General features: G+C 42.7%; 2 protein-coding genes across 2 annotated transcripts; both read left to right on the top strand.

Annotated features, from left to right (window-relative positions):
* Positions 1 to 10,480: 10,480 nt before the first annotated feature.
* On the top strand, positions 10,481 to 15,843 carry LOC121534718 (E3 ubiquitin/ISG15 ligase TRIM25). Its single transcript, XM_041841304.1, has 8 exons — positions 10,481 to 10,563; positions 12,046 to 12,586; positions 12,670 to 12,765; positions 12,912 to 13,145; positions 13,979 to 14,001; positions 14,083 to 14,228; positions 14,370 to 14,641; positions 14,884 to 15,843. Exons 2-8 carry the CDS (start codon positions 12,089 to 12,091, stop codon positions 15,151 to 15,153), a joined length of 1,539 nt encoding a protein of 512 aa, XP_041697238.1. The 5' UTR covers positions 10,481 to 10,563; positions 12,046 to 12,088; the 3' UTR covers positions 15,154 to 15,843.
* A 697-nt stretch (positions 15,844 to 16,540) lies between these two features.
* On the top strand, positions 16,541 to 20,356 carry LOC121535632 (cerebellin-1). Its single transcript, XM_041842872.2, has 4 exons — positions 16,541 to 16,755; positions 18,294 to 19,177; positions 19,377 to 19,496; positions 19,597 to 20,356. The coding sequence occupies exons 2-4, from the start codon at positions 18,887 to 18,889 to the stop codon at positions 19,792 to 19,794; spliced, it is 609 nt and encodes a 202-aa protein (XP_041698806.1). The 5' UTR covers positions 16,541 to 16,755; positions 18,294 to 18,886; the 3' UTR covers positions 19,795 to 20,356.
* Positions 20,357 to 21,289: the final 933 nt, after the last annotated feature.

Raw genomic sequence — 21,289 nt, 5'->3', positions numbered from 1 at the left:
CATACCACAGATTCTCAATTGGATTGAGGTCTGGGCTTTGACTAGGCCATTCCAAGACATTTACATGTTTCCCCTTAAACCACTCAAGTGTTGCTTTAGCAGTATGCTTAGGGTCATTGTCCTGCTGGAAGGTGAACCTCTGTCCCAGTCTCAAATCTCTGGAAGACTGAAACAGGTTTCCCTCAAGAATTTCCCTGTTTTTAGCACCATCCATCATTCCTTCAATTCTGACCAGTTTCCCAGTCCCTGCCAATGAAAAACATCCCCACAGTGTTCTCGGGGTGATGAGAGGTGTTGGGTTTGCTCCAGACATAGCGTTTTCCTTGATGGCCAAAAAGCTACATTTTAGTCTCATCTGACCAGAGTAGCTTCTTCCATATGTTTGGGGAGTCTCCCACATGCCTTTTGGCGAACACCAAACATGTTTGCTTATTTTTTACTTTAAGCAATGGCTTTTTTCTGGCCACTCTTCCATAAAGCCCAGCTCTGTGGAGTGTACGGCTTAAAGTGGTTCTATGGACAGATACTCCAATCTCTGCTGTGGAGCTTTGCAGCTCCTTCAGGGTTATCTTTGGTCTCTTTGTTGCCTCTCTGATTAATGCCCTCCTTGTCGTGAGTTTTGGTGGGCGGTCCTCTCTTGGCAGGTTTGTTGTGGTGCCATATTCTTTCAATTTTTTAATAATGGATTTAATGGTGCTCCATGGAATGTTCAAAGTTTCTGATATTGTTTTATAACCGAACCCTGATCTATACTTCTCCACAACTTTGTCCCTGACCTGTTTGGAGAGCTCCTTGGTCTTCATGGTGCCGCTTGCTTGTTGGTGCCCCTTGCTTATTGGTGTTGCAGACTCTGGGGCCTTTCAGAACAGGTGTATATATACTGAGATCATGTGACACTTAGATTGCACACAGGTGGACTTTATTTAACTAATTATGTGACTTCTGAAGGTAATTGGTTGCACAATAACTTATTTAGGGGCTTCATAGCAAAGGTGAATACATATGCACGCACCACTTTTCCGTAATTTATTTTGTATAATTTTTTTAAACCAGTACTTTTTTTCATTTCACTTCACCATTTTGGACTATTTTGTGTATGTCCATTACATGAAATAAAAATAAAAATCCATTTAAATTACAGGTTATAATGCAACAAAATAGGAAAAACGGCAAGGGGGATGAATACTTTTGCAAGGCACTGTACCTCGACTAACCTATACCCCCGTACATTAACTTGGTACCGGTACCCCCTGTATATAGCCTCGTTATCGTATTGTCATTTTATTGTGTTACTTTTTATTTTATTTTCTACTTTAGTTTATTTAGTAAATATTTTCTGAACTCTATTTCTTGAATTGCATTGTTGGTTAAGGGCTTGTAAGTAAGCATTTCACAGTAAGGTCTACCCCTGTTTTATTTGGCACATGTGACAAATAAAATGTGATTTGATTTGAACTCAATTCATGTTTATAATGGATATGTACAAATTAATGTGATATTTGAGTCTCTGTCTCACCAATTGATTGTACAATGTAGCATACACACATATATTATACCTTTGTAAGTGTGTGATATGGGGGTTAGAGACATGTTTATTTCGACATTATAAAGAACAACTTTTATAAACAATGGCAACACTGGCACTGCCATGTTGCACTTAGCCTTGCTGTTGAAAAACCACATCAGTGTCCAACTTTCGGCTGTCGCAGATGCACCTCGCCCGGCTTCACTCCCTGACGTTCGCTTTTACCATCAGCACAATCCTCTTCAGAAGCTCTTTGACCTGAGTGACATCCCCCCTGTTCTTGACGTTGAGGAAGTGGTATCTGTTGTCACACTTCCTGAGGAGCCACTGGAGGGCTCTCCCATCACTCTCAATGAACTGCTCTATGGTGGTGTCTCCCATTGTGTCACACCAGCTGAATATCACCAGGGCGTTGATGTGCTCATTTACTGACCTCAGGTGGGCTTCAGTGAAGGCAATACCTGCAGCAATGACCAGAAGGATGGCATGGGGTCGAGGGGGACACAAAGATACAGATTTCAGGATCTCTTGCTTTACCATTACTGGGGTGTCACGGAGAGAGGCGAAACGCCACCAGCCTGGTGTCCCCACCACAGTGACTGTCATTTCACCCACCTGGATCTGTCTCTTCACACTCTGAATGGCTCTACTCCTTTCCTCTGTGCCTCCATCGCTACCCATGATGATGTCTGCCACCTCCGTCTTCCCAACCAGGACCCAGCCCAGTGGCACAATCTTCAGCTCTGAGAGGTGTTGGGCCTCACCTCTCAGAGAGATAGAGAGCATCAGATAGTCCTCTAGAACAACAGACAGACAGACATATAAATGACCTACCTTTGAAGAGTTATCTGAGTGTCTCGCTCTCTCTGTTTTAACCTTTATCTCTCTAAAACTGCATTGTTAGTTAAGGGCTTGTAAGTAAGCATTTCACTGTAAGGTCTACACCTGTTGTATTCGGCACATGTGACAAATACAATTTTATTTTATTTTACTTCCATGGAGAGAAGGTCTTCCACCATCCTAGAGTTTCCACTACGGTGAGTTGCAACTTTCCCCCAACGTTCCCGTCTCCTCACATTGTCCACGGTCTCGATGTCGATTTCAGACTCCTCTCGGCCAAGTATGGTGTTGCCTGCCTGACACTTACCAGCCCTTTTCTTACCCAGGAGAATGATCTGCATCTCTGGGAGGTGATTTGGGTCAGTCATCTCTGTCTGTCCCAGGGAAACACAGTACTGCGGCTCTTCGGCTGTGGAGCGCACTTTCAGTCACTGTCAGGGCTGCAGAGTCTCTGGCCTCATTTAAGGCACAGCTAAAGACTGGGCTGTTCAGAAAAGCTTTCCAAGGACCTATATTAATTCTTTTTGACATTTTAGCAGACGCTCTTATCCAGAGCAACTTACAGTTAGTGAGTGCATACATTATTTTTTATTTTTTTATACTGGCCTCCCGTGTGAATCGAACCCACAACCCTGGCGTTGCAAACGCCATGCTCTACCAACTGAGCTACATCCCTGCCGGCCATTCCCTCCCCTACCCTGGACGACGCTGGGCCAATTGTGCGCCGCCCCATGGGTCTCCCGGTCGCGGCCAGCTACGACAGAGCCTGGATATGAACCAGGATCTCTAGTGGCACAGCTAGCACTGCGATGCAGTGCCTTAGACCACTGCGCCACTCGACACCTGTATGTAGCTTTGATTGTTGTCTACTTACAATGTTCTGTGTTTTTACATTTTAAAAAATAGAAAAGCGCTTTACAAATTAAATGAATTATTATTATTATCATTATTATAATAATTATAATAGTAATTATTAGTAGTATTATTATTAATATTATTATTATTGTTATTATTATCAGGTCCAACATTTTTGGCACCCTTGATAAAGATGAGCAAAAAAGACTGTATAAAATAAATAATACACACACTGAGCTATATTGTATTATTTAATAATAATACAATTGCTCAGAGAAAGGGATTTTGTTTAACATGTAATGGTTTTTCTTCTCAAAAAGATATGTGTCAAAATTATTGGCACCCCTAAAGATTCTTATAAATAAAATAAAACAAAATAAAATCTGCATTAACATTCTACTTTTTTAAGTTAATCTGATTTTAAGGAAATATACAGTATTGTAGCCTTCTATGGCTTCCTGTTTCACCGGGGTATAAAAAGGAGGTAAGATGAATGTGAAATCCCTTTGTCATCCATCACCATGGGAAAAGGCAAAGAACTCAAACGAAAAGAGACAAATGGTTGTTGACCTTCATAAATCAGGCAAATGGGTACAAAAAATGGCTATTTTTTTACTCCTGAACTTATTTAGGCTTTCCATAACAAAGGGGTTGAATACGTATTGACTCAAGACATTTCAACTTTTCATTTTTAATTTGTTTGTAAAAATGTCTAGGCCAGTGACACAACATCTCAATTTAATCAATTTTTTAAAGGAAAAAGTCAAGGGGTGTGAATACTTTTTGAAGGCACATACTATACATGTACATCCGAAGTACAATTCTATAATGTGTTGTATTATGTTGAGTGAATGGTCAGAAGATTTTCTCTATTAATTCACAACGCGTGAATTCTCTTGTGTTGTGTTACCAGTGAGCTCAGCTGAAATCCGATTGGCTGACAGAGGGGAAGTCTGGAAATGCTGAAGATGTTTCGGGATATAGGACCAGTGAATATAAGTCCAGTGAGTCTCATATGAGACCAGTGAGTCCAGTGAAGTGGAGAGCTGGGACAACAAGTAATATTTTAGAAGGGAAAAATAAACGTTTTAAATCTTGAACCCTGTTATCCACATGATCAGACTATGTCAATTTATTTAGCTAGTTTGACGAAAACAAAATCTGACTGTATGTAATGTAGGCCTATTTTTTTTATTGTGAAATTACCTAATGTTAAAAACATTAGTGAAAACAAGTAACATTTTACTGCGGAAACATAAACTTCATAAATATTGAACGTGAAACCTGTTATCCATATGGTCATACTGTACGTACCATACCACCAAAAGCTGACTGTATGTCATTAATTTTTATTGTGTGAAGTTGCATAATGTTCTTTCTACATGTACAGTCTTACCATGATTTCCTATGATTTTCTGTGAACTTCGTTTGGTGAACATCGTAGAGATATTGTAACACACAAGTAAAGGACTCTGTAGATCAGTATGGCTGGCATATACAGTGGGGGAAAAAAGTATTTAGTCAGCCACCAATTGTGCAAGTTCTCCCACTTAAAAAGATGAGAGAGGCCTGTAATTTTCATCATAGGTACACGTCAACTATGACAGACAAAATGAGCATTTTTTTCCCAGAAAATCACATTGTAGGATTTTTAATGAATTTATTTGCAAATTATGGTGGAAAATAAGTATTTGGTCAATAACAAAAGTTTCTCAATACTTTGTTATATACCCTTTGTTGGCAATGACACAGGTCAAACGTTTTCTGTAAGTCTTCACAAGGTTTTCACACACTGTTGCTGGTATTTTGGCCCATTCCTCCATGCAGATCTCCTCTAGAGCAGTGATGTTTTGGGGCTGTCGCTGGGCAACACGGACTTTCAACTCCCTCCAAAGATTTTCTATGGGGTTGAGATCTGGAGACTGGCTAGGCCACTCCAGGACCTTGGATGCAACTCAGCATTCTTTGTCCTCCAAACACGACGAGTTGAGTTTTTACCAAAAAGTTCTATTTTGGTTTCATCTGACCATATGACATTCTCCCAATCCTCTTCTGGATCATCCAAATGCACTCTAGCAAACTTCAGACGGGCCTGGACATGTACTGGCTTAAGCAGGGGGACACGTCTGGCACTGCAGGATTTGAGTCCCTGGCGGCGTAGTGTGTTACTGATGGTAGGCTTTGTTACTTTGGTCCCAGCTCTCTGCAGGTCATTCACTAGGTCCCCCCGTGTGGTTCTGGGATTTTTGCTCACCGTTCTTGTGATCATTTTGACCCCACGGGGTGAGATCTTGCGTGGAGCCCCCAGATCGAGGGAGATTATCAGTGGTCTTGTATGTCTTCCATTTCCTAATAATTGCTCCCACAGTTGATTTCTTCAAACCAAGCTGCTTACCTATTGCAGATTCAGTCTTCCCAGCCTGGTGCAGGTCTACAATTTTGTTTCTGGTGTCCTTTGACAGCTCTTTGGTCTTGGCCATAGTGGAGTTTGGAGTGTGACTGTTTGAGGTTGTGGACAGGTGTCTTTTATACTGATAACAAGTTCAAACAGGTGCCATTAATACAGGTAACGAGTGGAGGACAGAGGAGCCTCTTAAAGAAGAAGTTACAGGTCTGTGAGAGCCAGAAATCTTGCTTGTTTGTAGGTGACCAAATACTTATTTTCCACCATAATTTGCAAATAAATTCATTAAAAATCCTACAATGTGATTTTCTGGATTTCTTTCCTCAATTTGTCTGTCATAGTTGACGTGTACCTATGATGAAAATTACAGGCCTCTCTCATCTTTTTAAGTGGGAGAACTTGCACAATTGGTGGCTGACTAAATACTTTTTTCCCCCACTGTAGGTAGGTTCCATGTGGTATATTGTATACTAACGTTTCTGATAAACACTCTAATAACAAGATGACAGTAAATGTAAATCTTTATTTTTTTTGTGATACAAAATAAATGTCAATATTTTAGCAAAGTTGCAAAGCAATATGAAATCATTTTTTTTCTCTGCATAAGGTGGCGCAGTGCTAAGAGACAGCTCCCTCGTACTGTAGAACTTGGTGCCCACATAGAAATAAAAAATAAATTAACCACACAAACATGAGAGGATAGGAAGGCACCATAGCAGAAAGCTATATGAATGAAACAGTTGACATTTTCATTCCACAAAATAATGTTCTCAGACACGATCAAACGGCCAGTCTTGGACCAGTCTGTGTGTCTCCCTGATCAGTCTGTCTACTGCTCCTGTCAACGTCTCCCACACTGAGCAGCCTCCTGCAGCAGGGGAAGGCGTCCACAGTGTCTCTGAGGTCCCTCCTCATGAAGATATAGAGGAAGCAGTCAGTGAGAGGGCTTAGGTACAACAGGGCACTGGTGATCACAGAGGACAGGTCCCTGTCCGGGTCTGACACTGAGGGGGCATGGGCCTTAAGGGAGTAGTACAGGTTCCTGATGCTGTATGGGAGGAAGAGGAGTGTATAACTGCCCAGGACCAGACCCAGAGCTCCCAGAATCCTCCTCCTCCTATCTGCCCCCCTGAGAGCCATACTCCTGGAGAGGGTCCTCCGAGTGACCAAGAACAGCAACAACAGGAAAGGGGCAGGCAACAGGGAGACGGCAGAGAAAACCATCAGTGAGTACCGCATGTCGATCAAGAATATGTAATCGAAGGTAACGTAAACCAGTGCCAGTGCCCAGAGGCTCAGAGAGACCAGGGTGGAGTGTTTGACTGAGCGTTGGAGGCGGTACCACAGAGGACAGGCCACCACTATGTACCTCTCCAGGGAGATCAACAACATGAAGCCCAGGCTGGTGCAGAGGCCCAGGCGGACAAAGATCCTTGACAGGCAGCGGGCCTTCATGAAAGGCAGGCATGTGGTGTCAAAGAACCTACTAAAAATGAAGACCAGCGTGATGGTGATCTGGAGAAGGTCTGAGATGAGCAGGTTGATCAAGTAGACGGGAGCCACTCGGCCGGCTTTGACCAAACTGAACAGAGCATAACAGGCCAGGCAGACGGCAGGAAGTCCTATGAGGAATATGATCCAGTCCACCCCGATACCTATCATGTTTGTGTAGTAGGGTGGATCCAGACCACATGGAAAGGCACTGATGTTGTTAACGGCAGTCATCTGATTACCGATGAGTAGTATTTGCCTTGACTGTTTTGCTAAAAAGTAGAGATATGTCCTTTCCTGGTAATTTGAGATGCGTAGGTTAGAGTCCTTACTTGGTGATGGAGCATTGATCAGCTTTTGTCTGCATGATCTATTGGGGCAAATTGAAGAGGGTGAATGTCTTACCCAACACCTCTACAATTCCCTGTAAGAAGTGAAAAGAATGCTAGTACAAAAAGGCTAAATTATTCAACACTTTTCAATGACTGTTTTTGCTCATCTGTTGCTTTACTGGAAAAAGTATCTCATCTAAAATGGTGAAACTCCTCCCTATATAATCCCTAGATGTTTCACTCTGTTTTACATAGTTGTGTGCTTACCTTGTCTCTCTGCGTCTGTCAATACTAGTCACGTTGTGTCCTGTCTGTCTCAACAACATTTAGTTATGAAGACTTATCCACATCCTGGGCAGAACCATTCCAGTACTTACCCTGCTGTTGTTATCACATAGAAACATGCAAACCATGTTTGTCATTTAAGGTCAGTGCTCGGGAAATAAGTCAGGGGGCTGACATCACTCTGTCTGCTGTTCTGGTGTTTCTCTTCCTACCAATCTCACTCAGTCAATAATAGGCTATCAGGTTAGACGTATTTGTTTATATCCATTTTGTGCGTACTGTAAAACAATGACACCAATTGACTCTGGTTAGCCTGACAAAATGATAACATATATAATGATGCCATAAAGCAGGTGCCATAAAAACATAGACGATGAGCATATGCAAATAACAAAGTGTTTATAAAGACTGCATGCTCACCCCTACTGTTGTCAACCATGTCACATTGTGGCCACAAAGGCTGAATAGTGAGCTTTGAAACACAGCAGGGAAATGTAACATTTGTAGTGTATTGGAAGTTTAAAAAGGCTTCTGAAGTTTGTAATTTCGTCTTTTAAATTTCAGACTTGATTTTCCATGACCAAAAACGTATCAACCCCTACAAAAATGTCCATAAATTATAATCCACATAATAATTCTCATTTCCTGTTGCTGCAGGATTGTTTTCCTGCTGTAGCAAACTGGCTCAAATTAAGATCCTACATCTGTAGTTGTAGAGCACAAACTGGTTAAATCAACATTGTTTCAACATAATTTTTCAACATATTTTGACAAGGAATCTACATGGAAAATACATTGGATTTTGAGGGTAGAATTTCAACCACAGGATTATGTCATCATGGTAACCAATTTTCAACATAGACAAACCTTGTATAAAATATGTTGAATTTGTACCTTTGAAACAATGTTGGATCTTCAACGTAATATCCACTATAAGAAAAAAACAATAGTCTGGGCAGCACCTCCTACTGGAGAGTTGATCTATCTACAGCGATCCCTTCCCATCCAGGGTTTTAACCAAGCCCAGCCCAGCTTAGCTGTGATATTTGTCACTGACTATAACCAATGCGCTATCGTGATAATGATTGTTGAGAAATCTCTGTAGCTCAATTGGTAGAGCATGGCGCTTGTAACGCCAGGGTAGTGGGTTCGATCCCCGGGACCACCCATACGTAAAAATGTATGCGCACATGACTGTAAGTCGCTTTGGATAAAAGCGTCTGCTAAATGGCATATTATTATTATTATTATTAATAATGTAGATTCACTGTTGCTATCAAAGCAATTCCAAAGGGTAGGTTCAACAGAGCAAATGAAATGTAATCATACTTTATCAATCATATATTGTATCATCAATGATGCTATTTAAGCTTATATAGCATTTGGGAAGTCATCAACAGCTATTGTTAAAATTCAGCCCAGTATTCAACTAAAAATAGACTATACATATAGGCTTAGGGTTTCAGGCTTTGGTTGATTTCAAATGGAATCTACAAGTTAATAATAAATATGTTGGATTCACGTCTCCATTTCAACCCAAAATCTAAGTTAATGAATAGGATTAAATCAAATCAAACTATATTTAAAGTGCATTTAAAGTTTGATTTTATTTAGTCCTATTCTTTAACTTAGATTTTTGGTTGAAATTGAGACATGAATCCAACATATACATTATTATTTTGTAAACAAACTGGAAATAAAGCCAGACTCAGCGGCACAGATGGAGCTATCCAAGCAGCAGAAACATCTCCTTCAAATGTTGATATTTGGTTGACAACCAAACACAATTCAATATCACTTTTGCAATACTGTAAATAGCCTATTAACACATTTTATCGTGACCTTGGGACTATGAGGTTCAATCTGTGCAAAGCATAGTTCTGAGATATTGAGCATAAAAGTTTTCACATCCCAGATCTCAGAAATGTCTTGTCCTGAATTCTTCTTTCTAAAAATTAGTAACACATCCATTGCCACATTTTGAGCTTAATGTAACAATACATGTCTTCTTATGTAATCATAGAATGTGGGCATGTTCAGGGTCGCAGGTCTGGAAATCTTCACAATTGCTATAATAATCTGCACAGAATCTCAAAACGTCTTTGATCACTTGCACCATGTACTTTAATGTAATCTCAATTGCAAATCAGGTATTTGGTTGTGCTATTAGATGAAGCATAGTGATAAAACATTAGGTTGTGATATAACCAAATTCCAATGGAAAATCTATGCCAGATAAAAAGAAATGTCACCTAAATGTGTTATCACTGCACTTTCAACCATTTAAAAGCACAACAATACAATACATTCCCATTTGAACTTTTTTGTGCTTTTAAATGGTTGAAAGTGCAGTGATAACACATTTTGGTTACTTTTTCTTTTTTTTTTATCTGACATTGATTTTCCATTGGAATTTGGTTGTGCTTTTAGATGGTTGAAAGCATAATGATAACACATTGGGAATTCAACAAACTTTTGGCTGTCTTTTTGAGTGGGTGAAAATAGGCTTGATCAATGTATCTACCAAATAACACCCAATTCTCCACGTTTACTGACGTGTTGTGCCCAGTGGGAATATAGTGATTGCCTACTACTGGAGAGTTGCTTTCACTCCTCCACTTACCTCATAGCGCTGCAGATGAAGGAAATTAGATGAGGAGAGGAAGCCTCCATAGAGTCTTGAGATGCACCCTTGCGCGCTGAGTAGGTCATGTGCTCTCTGAGGTCAGTCCCTCTGCTTAAACAGACATTGGGATTAGCCGGCTTCTACACACAATGACAGGACAGCACCCAACGATGGCCACACTCTGACAGCCCTGGGACACAAACAGGTAGGGGGAATCTATACTTTATAGTGGACGTTTGAACAATCAGAAGAAAGAAAGAAAGAAGAGAGTTTCATCAGAATGTGTATAGGACAGTTGTAAACCGGATAGGAGGATCATATAGGCAGGCAGGCAGGCCGGTAGTTCCGATTAGAGCGATGCCTTCCATTGTGTGTAGATAGCCACACACATATACGTAGGAAAAAACTTCAACGTCCCTTGTCTGTCACGAATGTTGAATACAATTATATTTGAACTTACTCTGCCGATTATCCATTGCGTTGGGTGAAACTCCTCCCTGACTCGGAGAGACAGTGGGTCGATATTTAATACAAAATATCCACAGGAAGTATTATTAAACCTACTTCAAAATGCGGGTCTCTGTGTGTGGCAATGAAGATGTGTTTGCTCATGACCTAAGGCACGTGCACAAGACGAAAGTACATGCATGCATACTAACCAAAGTCTTGCAGGTGTTTACATGGTTTTAAGCATGTGCCAGACGATATACATTTCAATGCCAGAACCAGCACTCTAAAAAGTCGGGTAAATAATACTTTCCTGTGGATATTTTGTCCAAAAAAATGACCCACTGAAGGACCAACCGCACAGACAACCAGTAGAGTAAGTTCAAATGTAATTGTATTCAACATTCTGGCTTGTAAGGAAACTTTCCATGTTTTTGCAGTGGTTTGTTTCAGACTCTATACGAAGAATTGGTATCTCAGTCTGATTTATTAGGCAAACAGGCGGGCAGGGAGGATGATCCCTTGATCCCTCCATTGCAACAGACAGGGATTGGGATGAGCTTCAGGTCAGTGTTACAACTCCATAGGACGAGAATAAACTCAGTGATGCGGGTTATACTAGTTCGCTACAGAATAAACAGTCCTGTCTGCCACCAAAGACAATGGGAAGATCTTGAGGTGTTCTAATAAGAGGACAATTGCCGAAGACCTTATAAACAGACTTAATGGTTGATTAGTAGGCAGATAAAGAGAGCAGTTGGGCCGTTGTAGAGGACTTTACATGGACTGAACAGGCCCTGTTCTTAATACCTAATTCCTAGTATTAGTTTTTACATAAGTGACTTTGGCGTGAACTATGAGTGAACACTCTTAGAAAAATGGGTTCCAAAGGGGTTCTTTGGCTGTCCCCATAGGAGAACCCTTTTTGGTTCCAGGTTGAACCCTTTTGTGTTTTGTTCTGGGTTTTGTTTGTTTCTTTGGTTATTTTGTATTATAAATGCTTGAGTATGGGGACAGCCAAATAACACTTTAATTAAGGTTCTAGATAGCACCTTTTTTTCTAAGAGTGTACTGTAAACCTACCTGACCCCAGGACTCACAGCTTACAACGGTCATCATGTGGCTTCTAAGAACTGTGGCTTGAAAATAAGATGTTGGGAATTAAGATGATCTCAACTGCTCATTATTTTGACAACTTGACACAAGTTTTGACATTATTGTGATGTTTTTGTGTGCAAAGGTGCCTTTTCCCTTTTTGTGTTCCTGTTGACAAAACGGTTGTCATGGCGTCCCTGGAGGAGGAGTTGACCTGTTCGGTGTGCCGCGATGTCTTCAGCCAGGCCCAGCCCCTGCCTTGCGGCCACAGCTTCTGCCCAGCATGTGTGCGAGATGCCTGGGGCCACGGGGAGGCGGGGGTCAGGGGTCGCTTCACCTGCGCACAGTGCCAGGAGGAACAGGGGGTGGTGGCGTGTGACTGCTGCCCCCCTGTGGGGGACGGGGACCAGTCTGGGAATGCCGTGGCGGTGAAGACCTGTCTGCGCTGTGAGGTGTCTCTGTGTGCAGAGCACCTGAAGCCCCACCTGGAGCGGCCCGCCTTCAAGACACACCTGCTAGTGGAACCTCTGGGAGACCTGTCCCACCGCAGGTGTCCAGCCCATGAGGAGATGTTCCGCTACTACTGTGCAGACGAGCGGGTGTACGTGTGTGCAGACTGTCTGTTGGAGGGTGGCCATGCACAGCACCGGGTTAAAGGACTGAGGAAGGTGGAGGAGGACCTGAAGGTCAGTTAACGACCTGTAGTTCCTTACTGCTTGTGTTATAGTGTGGCTATAACAGTTCTAAATCCGTGTGTGTGTTTCCACAGGTCATCCTCCAGAGCCTTCTCCAGAAAGCAGATGAAAAGCTGAATAAAGGTGAACAGATCCTCCAAGAGCACCAGAACACTGACCGCACTATGACAGTAAGTAACCACACACTGTATGCTTATAGCAGTCCATCAATTTACTGTTCATGCTTATGTTAGTCTATCCGGCCTTCTATTCTGCCCTGACGTTGAGTCTTCTTATGACCTTAGAGTCTGTGGTGGTGGTTGTTGTCCCCCTGCAGGACTTGTCTTTGGCAGATGACTCCCAGGTGGAGCGTATGGGTGTAGCCCTGCAGCTGCAGGTGGAGAGGCTGGTGCTGGCCCTGAGGGAGAGCACCAGGAGGGAGAGGCAGCAGGCCATGGAGCGCCTCCAGAACATCTGCAGCAGGGTGAGAGAGGACCTGAGCCAGACCCAGGACATCCACCACTACCTGGGCTCCCTGCTGGAGGAGACAGACCCCTTCCTGCTCATCTGGGTGAGATGTTTATTATTAACCCTTTTACCAGGTACCAAGATGACTAGAGAGGGGAGAGGGTTTGAAGGAGCCAATTGGAATTTGGGGATGATAAGGGGACCATGGTAGTAAGAGGAGCCAGTTTGGTAATTCAGCCAGGCTAGTGGAGTCAACACCCCTACTTTTGGGACAAGTTCCATGGGATCATTAGTGACCACGCCAGAGTTGGTACCTCCGTTTTGTAATATGGCAATACATATCCAACCTCACAGTAACCATTTCAGGTAGTTAATCTCTGGGCGTTAGACACAACCTTTGAGTAACGTCAAACAAACCAAAAAGATCAAAGCCATCATCTCAAACCATCGGATGACATACAGTACGTCACAGGTAATCATTCTGAATCTGAACATTCACCTTTGTACTGTACTGCAATGTTTTAACCACCTACTGTATTTATTTACGAGACAGCATCTGTTGTACACTACATAACGGAGGATTTCAACTAATCTGTTTACCTCCCTGTCCATCTGGGGGAGATTCACAGTGCCATTTGTGCAGGATTTGTACGATGGCATTAAAGGCTTTCTGCTTTAATTCGTTAGCCGTCAATTAATGTCTATTTTCTTGAGATAGTAGATTTGATTAACTTTATTAAAGGGATAGTTTGGGATTTTGACAATGAGTCCCTTTATCTACTAACCCCGGAGACTCTGGAGAGATAAAGGTCTTCATTGTCAAAATCCCAAACTATCCCTTTAACAGTTTTGTGTTATTGTCTTATAACAGTGAATAGCAGTGGATTTTAAGTCTTATAACATTCCTTGACTACTTTTCTTTTGTTCTGTCCACAGGCATTTCAATCTGATGACTCAAGGTAAATAAAGAATAGTCATTCATTAGTATGATATTGTGTGTATTTTGTCTAACCTGCTACCTGCTGTGCTCTGCTTAACAGGCTGCTTGCGGACCTGAATTGTCCCCTGTTCACTCCTGACTCCCTCAGCCTGGACAGGAAGTACATTGTGGAGGATATCGAGAGCAAGTACCGAGAGTTCATCACCGAGACACTGCGCTGTCTCACCGAACTCAAGAGAGAGCTCTGTGAGTGCACAGGCCAAATCTTCAACCCTTATATTTGAGATGGGAGGAATTCAGGCTGTTTATTCATTCATATACTTGTTTCCCTCTCTGTGCTTCATGTCTCAGTCTGTGCTTCATATGTCTGTTTCTCTGTTTCCATAGTAACAAGTCCATTGACTCTGGACACTAACTCTGCCCATCCTCTCCTGAGCATTTCGGACGGCCTGCGGTCAGCCATGCGGGTCAAACAGCGCCTTCCATGTGCCACTCACCCTGACCGCTTCGACCACTGGGCTCAAGTCCTGACCGTCCAGACCTTCTCCTCAGGAACCCATTACTGGGAGCTGGAGGCAGAGGGCTTCTGGGACATTGCGGTGTCCTACCGGAGCATCGGGCGGAAGGGGAAGGAGGGCACTGCCTTTGGAAATAACAAGGTACATTATCATCACTCTTCTTCCTCTTCTACATATGGTCTTTAATAATAGTAACAGTTGTGGTAATAAGAGTAGTATTAGATATTAGTTGATTTATTGATGGTGTTAGCCTAGCCTTTTGGTATTTCTTTGTAAACTGATCGATGACTGACTTAAATTGGTCTATTTAAACTGACATCACAAGGGAGATTGGTTGGTTGCTCTATTGACTGCTAGATGATGGATGAGGTTTTGACTTGCAGATGTCTTGGAGCCTGACGCAGCAGCACGACAGGAAGCTGGCCGCCTGGCACAACCACAGGAAGACCCGCCTTTCCAGCCGGATGTCAGGCAACCGTGTGGGCGTGGCCCTGGATTATGGCGCAGGCACCATCACCTTCTCCGAGGTGGGGCCTTCCAACACCCTGACCCACCTGCACACCTTCAGCACCTCCTTCAACCAGCCTGTTTGCCTAGGCTTTGGCCTCTACAAGGCCGAGCTCCACAGCAGAATCTCCATAGTGAGGGTGTGAGGGATCATCAGGGACCAGATAATGAACATTATATTTCTATAGCTGGGACACCTTCGGGGTGGGGCACAAGGATGGAGACTTTGTGGGAGGTTTCCTTCTGGAACATCGCCCGGGATCTCATAAGGGATTGGACTATGAACAATAGAGCTTGTGTGAGCATGAAGAATTGTAAGACTACATTCTTACAGAGCTCAGGACTTGAAATACTGTGAACAATGACTTTGAATCGGTAAGGAATGGATGTGTATGTCCTACTTTTGTAACAGTTTAGGGGAATTTGAAAGACCCAAGTGACTTGGACCCAAGGGAGAGGGTTTTTTGATCAAATACATCCAAACTACAGGACAATATTCTGAAAGAATTAGAAAAGTACACAATCAGTGGATAGTTCTAGATTATTGTGATGTAACATAGCTATGGGGTCCCATTCCCTTTTATGAGTTTGTTTAGACTATTTTTTATGCATACAATAATCAATATAGGTTCTATGTACCAAGCTAAATACCATAAATGATGTAGGTAAGTTAAGAAAAGGTGGAAGGTATGTGGACTGAACCATATTGTAATATAGATGACAAAATCATCAGGCATTAGAAGCTTTCACAAAAGTTAAATTACACTGAGTGTACAAAACATCAGGAACACCTTCCTAATATTGAATTGCACCCCCTTTTGCCCTCAATTCATCGGGCATGGACTCTACAAGGTGTCGAAAGCCTTCCACAGGGATGCTGGCCCATGTTGACTCCAATGCTTCCCACAGTTGTGTCAAGTTGGCTGGATGTCCTTTGGGTGGTGGACCATTTTTGATACACACGGGAAACTGTTGAGTGTGAAAAACCCAGCAGCGCTGCAGTTCTTGACACACAAACCGGTGCGCCTGGCACCTACTACCATACCCTGTTCAAAGGCACTTAAATATTGTGTATTGCCCATTCACCCTTTGAATGGCACACATACACAATCCATGTCTCAATTGTCTCAAGGCTTAAAAATCCTTCTTTATCCTGTCTCCTCCCCTTCATCTACACTGATTGAAGTGACAGCAATAAGGGATCATAGCCTTCACTTAGATTCACCTGGTCAGTCTATGTCATAGAAAGAGCAGGTGTTCCTAATGTTTTGTACACTCAGTGTACACAGGCCATTATATTGAAAGGGATTCACTTGAAGATTCTCAAGGTAGATTTATAGTCTATAAATCAATGTCATAGATCGTGTCAGACTGAACGATGTCACAAAATGACCTTCGACATTAAAACATTACAGATGCAATACTTTCACTGCCACTTTTCATTGTTAGAGAAAAAATGAGTGAGAGCGAGAGAGAGAGAGAGGGAGCGAGCGAGCGAGCGAGAGAGAGAGAGAGAGAGAGCGAGCGAGCGAGAGAGAGAGAGAGAGAGAGAGAGAGAGAACGCAGTGGGTCCTCTGGCATAGCCATTAAGATGCCTGTTTCAAAGAGAGGTGTCTGATACTGTAGAAAGTGAGAACAGAGAAGAGAGAGGTTACGAGGAATGTGTTGCTATCACTTCATCTCTAAGGACCAATGACTGACTTCAACTGATATGGAAAGCAAGGAGGACACCTTTCAAACTGAAACAGGTGATATCCTCAACTCTTTTTTTATTCACTTAAACCTAGACTCCAGGATTGTATTACAGTACTCAGTGAATAAATGCCTAGTTTTGCAAATCCCTACATTGCTTGTGTTAAAATCTCAGATCATTCAGGAAGACAGTTCATCTTCTGACTGTTTATTAAATATTGGGGACCAACTCTATAAAACAAACCATGTTGGGTCCGTGTGAGGGAGTGCATGGGTGTTTGAAAAGCGAGTGTATGGTGGTTTTAAAGGGTTGTTTATAACAGGGTAATCACTAATGGCGTAGTTTTAGAAGGTTGTTTATGACAGGGTAATCACTAATGTCATAGTTTTAGAAGGTTGTTTATGACAGGGTAATCATTAATGTCATAGTTTTAGAAGGTTGTTTATGACAGGGTAATCACTAATGTCATAGTTTTAGAAGGTTGTTTATGACAGGGTAATCACTAATGTCATAGAGTGTGATCATCAGAGATGAGTCAGTGTCTTTTTACACTTGAATTGACGAGATTGTAGAGATTATTTTAGAAGGAAAGAGAAAATCACATTATAAACACATGTTAAAGTCTAAAATGTTGTTCTATAGGTAACTGCCAAAATAAAGGAAACACCAATTTAGTTTCTTAATAGGGCGTCGGGCCACCACGCGCTGCTAGAACAGCTTCAATGCGCCCTGACATAGATTCTACAAGTGTTGGAGGGATGCGATACCATTATTCCACAAGAAATTCCATAATTTGGTGTTTTGTTGATGGTGATGGAAAAAGCTGTCTCAGGGGCCGCACCAGAATCTCCCATAAGAATCTCCCATAAGATCTGGTGACTGAGACGGCCAAGGCATATCGTGAAACATCAGCAAGTTAAGCAGTCTTCGTCACTAAAGCTCCTGCCAAAAGTGCCCCAACAATCACCCCTCTTTCAAAGTCACTTGAGATCTCTTCTTCTAGCCATGGTAGACAAAATAATGGGCAACTGGGCCTGCCCAGCATTTTTATACATGACCCTAAGCATGATGGGATGTTAATTCCACACCTGTGTGGAAGCACCTGCTTTCAATATACTTTGTATCCCTCATTTACTCAAGTGTTTCCTATATTTTGGCATTTACCTGTATTTATATTATCAATAGAGGATGAAGTGCCATCTTCTCTGTGTGATATACAGTAACCATATATTTAAGGAATTAAGTGAGTAAATAAAAGAGAAGGACAGAGACACTAAGTGAGAACATGGTGGGTGAGGGGAGGAGGGGGGCATGTTGTGGAACGTCAGGAGGGAGAGAGCGCATGTGAAAGACAGATGGTCTCTCAGTGGAGTTGCTCCCCCACTCCGTCTTTCTTTCTCACTCCCTGCTGGATTGTACATCCTCCCCTGACACCGGTACAGAACGCTACCTCATCCCCTCACTAACAATATTCTCCTCTTCATCAGCTTCTCTGGTAGCCAATGTCAAGATTCCTCACAGGTGCCCTATCTTTACCTTTCTCCATTTATCCCTCCCTCCCTCCCTCCCTCCCTCCCTCATTCTCTCTCTCAGGTCTTGTACAATGATGAAGTAGATTGGAACACACCCAAACGTCTATTTGTCCTTGCCATCCTGCCCTCTACTGCCACAGTTCCAAACAAGCACAGAATCCACAGGAGAGACATCCGTGAGAACAGAGTGAGAGAGATCGAGGGAGAGAAGGACAGACCGATAGCATTGAGGGTGATCAAGGGAGAGAAGGACAGACAGATAGAGGGTATGTGTTCTTAACTTGGCTCCTGCTGCTGAACACTAATAACCCCAAAAACCTCCTGGTTGTCAGTCATACCTGTTGACTCACCTATATCTTTATTACTGGGAGAATTCCTACATAGGGTCTACGCTAGGAGGTGGGATAAGAGAATGCTGTCTTAGACCAGGGTGTTCGACCAAGTTCAACCAATTGAGGACCCTAACGATCCTGCTGAAAATCAGACACAACATCAACAACATTTAGGGCCAGAGTAAGCAAAGGACAGAATATCGAGTGATTTAAAAGTCTTACACCTATTTTGCCTGAGCATGTGTATCTATGTCTCTAAGTAACATTCCTCCATAACAGAATCAATCACATATTTACATTCAAAACATAGCCAATTAAAAGCATGTATCCCAGGGTGGTTCGTCCATCCAACTTCGAGCCCACAGTGCTGCTAGGGCTGCTGCTCCTATGGGGGCCTCTACGGTCCCAGGCCCAGAATGACACAGAGCCTATCGTCCTGGAAGGGAAGTGTTTGGTGATCTGTGACTCCACTCCCAACTCTGAGCCAGCGGGAAATGCCCTTGGCATGTCAGTACGCTCAGGCACCGGCCGGGTGGCCTTCTCTGCCACCCGCCAGACCAACCATGAGCCCACAGACATGAGCAACCGCACCATGATCATCTACTTCGACCAGGTGAACAAACGCAAAGAAACATTGACCATATAAAGTAGTACATCAACAGGTGAAGTTGACTCATGCTTTCTGATTAAGTAATTCCCTTTGGCTGTTGATTGATTTCTCTGATTGATCATTGATGAATTCTTGATTTTTATACCTTACCACCACTCCCCATCTCTCTTATTCTCCTGTATTCATTCTCTTCATACCTTAGATCCTGGTGAATGTGGGCAATCACTTTGACCAGGAGAGCAGTGTCTTCCTAGCCCCCAGGAGGGGAGTCTACAGCTTCAACTTCCATGTAGTGAAGGCCTATAACAGACAGACTATCCAGGTGAGAAACACATACACACCACAAATACATCGTATGTAGCATCCACACGTCTCACATACGGTTAGTTATTTGGCATTGAGACTCTGAGGTTCTTCTCCAGGTTAGTCTGATGGTGAATGGGTGGCCAATGATCTCAGCCTTCGCTGGGGACCAGGATGTGACGCGGGAGGCAGCCACCAACGCAGGCCTGGTGATCATGGAGAGAGGAGACAAGACCTACCTCAAACTGGAGAGGGGAAACCTGATGGGCGGCTGGAAGTATTCCACCTTCTCCGGCTTCTTGGTTTTTCCCCTATAGGGAGACAGTCAGCAGGAGGGAGAGGAGGACAGAGGGAAAATACGGAGAGAAATAGGGATTGGGTGGAAAAGGGTGCGACTGAGAAAGAGATATGATTTCATGTCTGAGAGAGACAATTATAGATGAGGGATGGAGGGAAACCGAAAGACATAATGAACATTGATAGCTACGGGTATTTGAATTGTCTCATTCCGTGTCCAGTCTGTGTGTAACTTGTCCTGTAGGATGGAGGATCGAGATAATATTTTTGTTCAGACACCAGAGTTGATGATGTGCAGTTTGGTACAAAAATGGCAATGTGCAATCAATTTGTATCTTTTTCATTTTCAAGTAACAAGAAAAGTAAATCCTGTAGCCCCTTAAAACATGGCAAGACCTTAATGCAACATTTGATTGACATTTGGATTACCTGTTAATCTGGCCAGCCCCCATGGTTTCCTGCTTTGTTTAACCTGTTTGTCCTGTGATGGATTATATTTCCCATTTGCCTGTATGTGTTTTGCAGTGTGCATACCTCTTATGAAGATTTAAACAAGTCATATTAAAATGAATATATACATTAGCTCTTTAGAGGTACAATGTGAATAAGATTATTATAAAAAAAAATTCATGCATGTTACATTGCATGTTACATTTGGCTACAGAGTATCAATATTCACTCTTCCCTTGTGTTCTTCATTGAACCAGAATCCTGACAGCTGTTTGTAAATATAGCTCTCGCCACCAGAGTTGGCACGGTGGCAGGGCATTGGCAAGTCGGGAGAGCATAAGCATAGTGAATAACGGATAGTCCTCATAGGGCTAACAGTTGCGCACAAACAGATGGAGGCTTTGGCGAGCACACAAGCATGTCTTCGCCGGACTCCTGTGGCTCAAGTGTGGTGTGCTGTCACAACTAGTCAGTCACGCTTCCCTAGTTAGGGGTTCAGCAGCCAAGCTGGTGAAACCCTATTGTATTTGTTTGCGTTTATTATTATTATTAGGGGTTCAGCAAGCATAGGCTGCTGAAGACCTATTTTTATTATTCCGGTTCATTATTATAATGCATATTTCCGTGAGATGGTAATGCCTACAAAGGTGCAACTTAACATGATGGTAAAGTCCCGTGGGCCACACCATCTCATGCAATCCCATGCCAATTGGCCAGATGGTGGTGCTATAACAAGTGATTGAAAATGCAAACTTTGGAAGCTCACGCCCCTCGCAACATGTGACCTAGAGTCATGAAATTCGGTACACAGGTCTCTCTCCTCACAAGAAACACATTTTCCTCAAGGACTCATAACGTCTGCCATGATGGATCTTCTGCCATTTTGAATTTTGTGAAAAACACTTAAAATGCTACTCCTTGGGCACCGAATGACCAGTCTACACGTAACTTGATAAATGTCATGTATTGGCCAAGATCTCTCAACGCAACATTTTCCAGACTATACCTAAAACAACATGGCTGCTATTTACCAATAAACATTCAGATTGGCGTGACCTGGCACAT

The sequence above is a fragment of the Coregonus clupeaformis genome, chromosome 21, assembly GCF_020615455.1.
Source record: "Coregonus clupeaformis isolate EN_2021a chromosome 21, ASM2061545v1, whole genome shotgun sequence".
NCBI lineage: Eukaryota > Metazoa > Chordata > Actinopteri > Salmoniformes > Salmonidae > Coregonus > Coregonus clupeaformis.
Note: the sequence above shows the minus strand (reverse complement) of the source record. Positions and strands in the feature narration are given on the sequence as shown.

Excerpts from the sequence above, each read along its gene's own strand:
- LOC121534718 (XM_041841304.1), top strand. The coding sequence starts at position 12,089 with ATGGCGTCCCTGGAGGAGGAGTTGACCTGTTCGGTGTGCCGCGATGTC. Across the intron at positions 14,229-14,369 it reads CGAACTCAAGAGAGAGCTCT|TAACAAGTCCATTGACTCTG; the intron begins GTGAGTGCACAG and ends CTGTTTCCATAG. Across the intron at positions 14,642-14,883 it reads CTGCCTTTGGAAATAACAAG|ATGTCTTGGAGCCTGACGCA; the intron begins GTACATTATCAT and ends TTTGACTTGCAG.
- LOC121535632 (XM_041842872.2), top strand. The coding sequence starts at position 18,887 with ATGTATCCCAGGGTGGTTCGTCCATCCAACTTCGAGCCCACAGTGCTG. Across the intron at positions 19,178-19,376 it reads TGATCATCTACTTCGACCAG|ATCCTGGTGAATGTGGGCAA; the intron begins GTGAACAAACGC and ends TTCATACCTTAG. Across the intron at positions 19,497-19,596 it reads ATAACAGACAGACTATCCAG|GTTAGTCTGATGGTGAATGG; the intron begins GTGAGAAACACA and ends GTTCTTCTCCAG.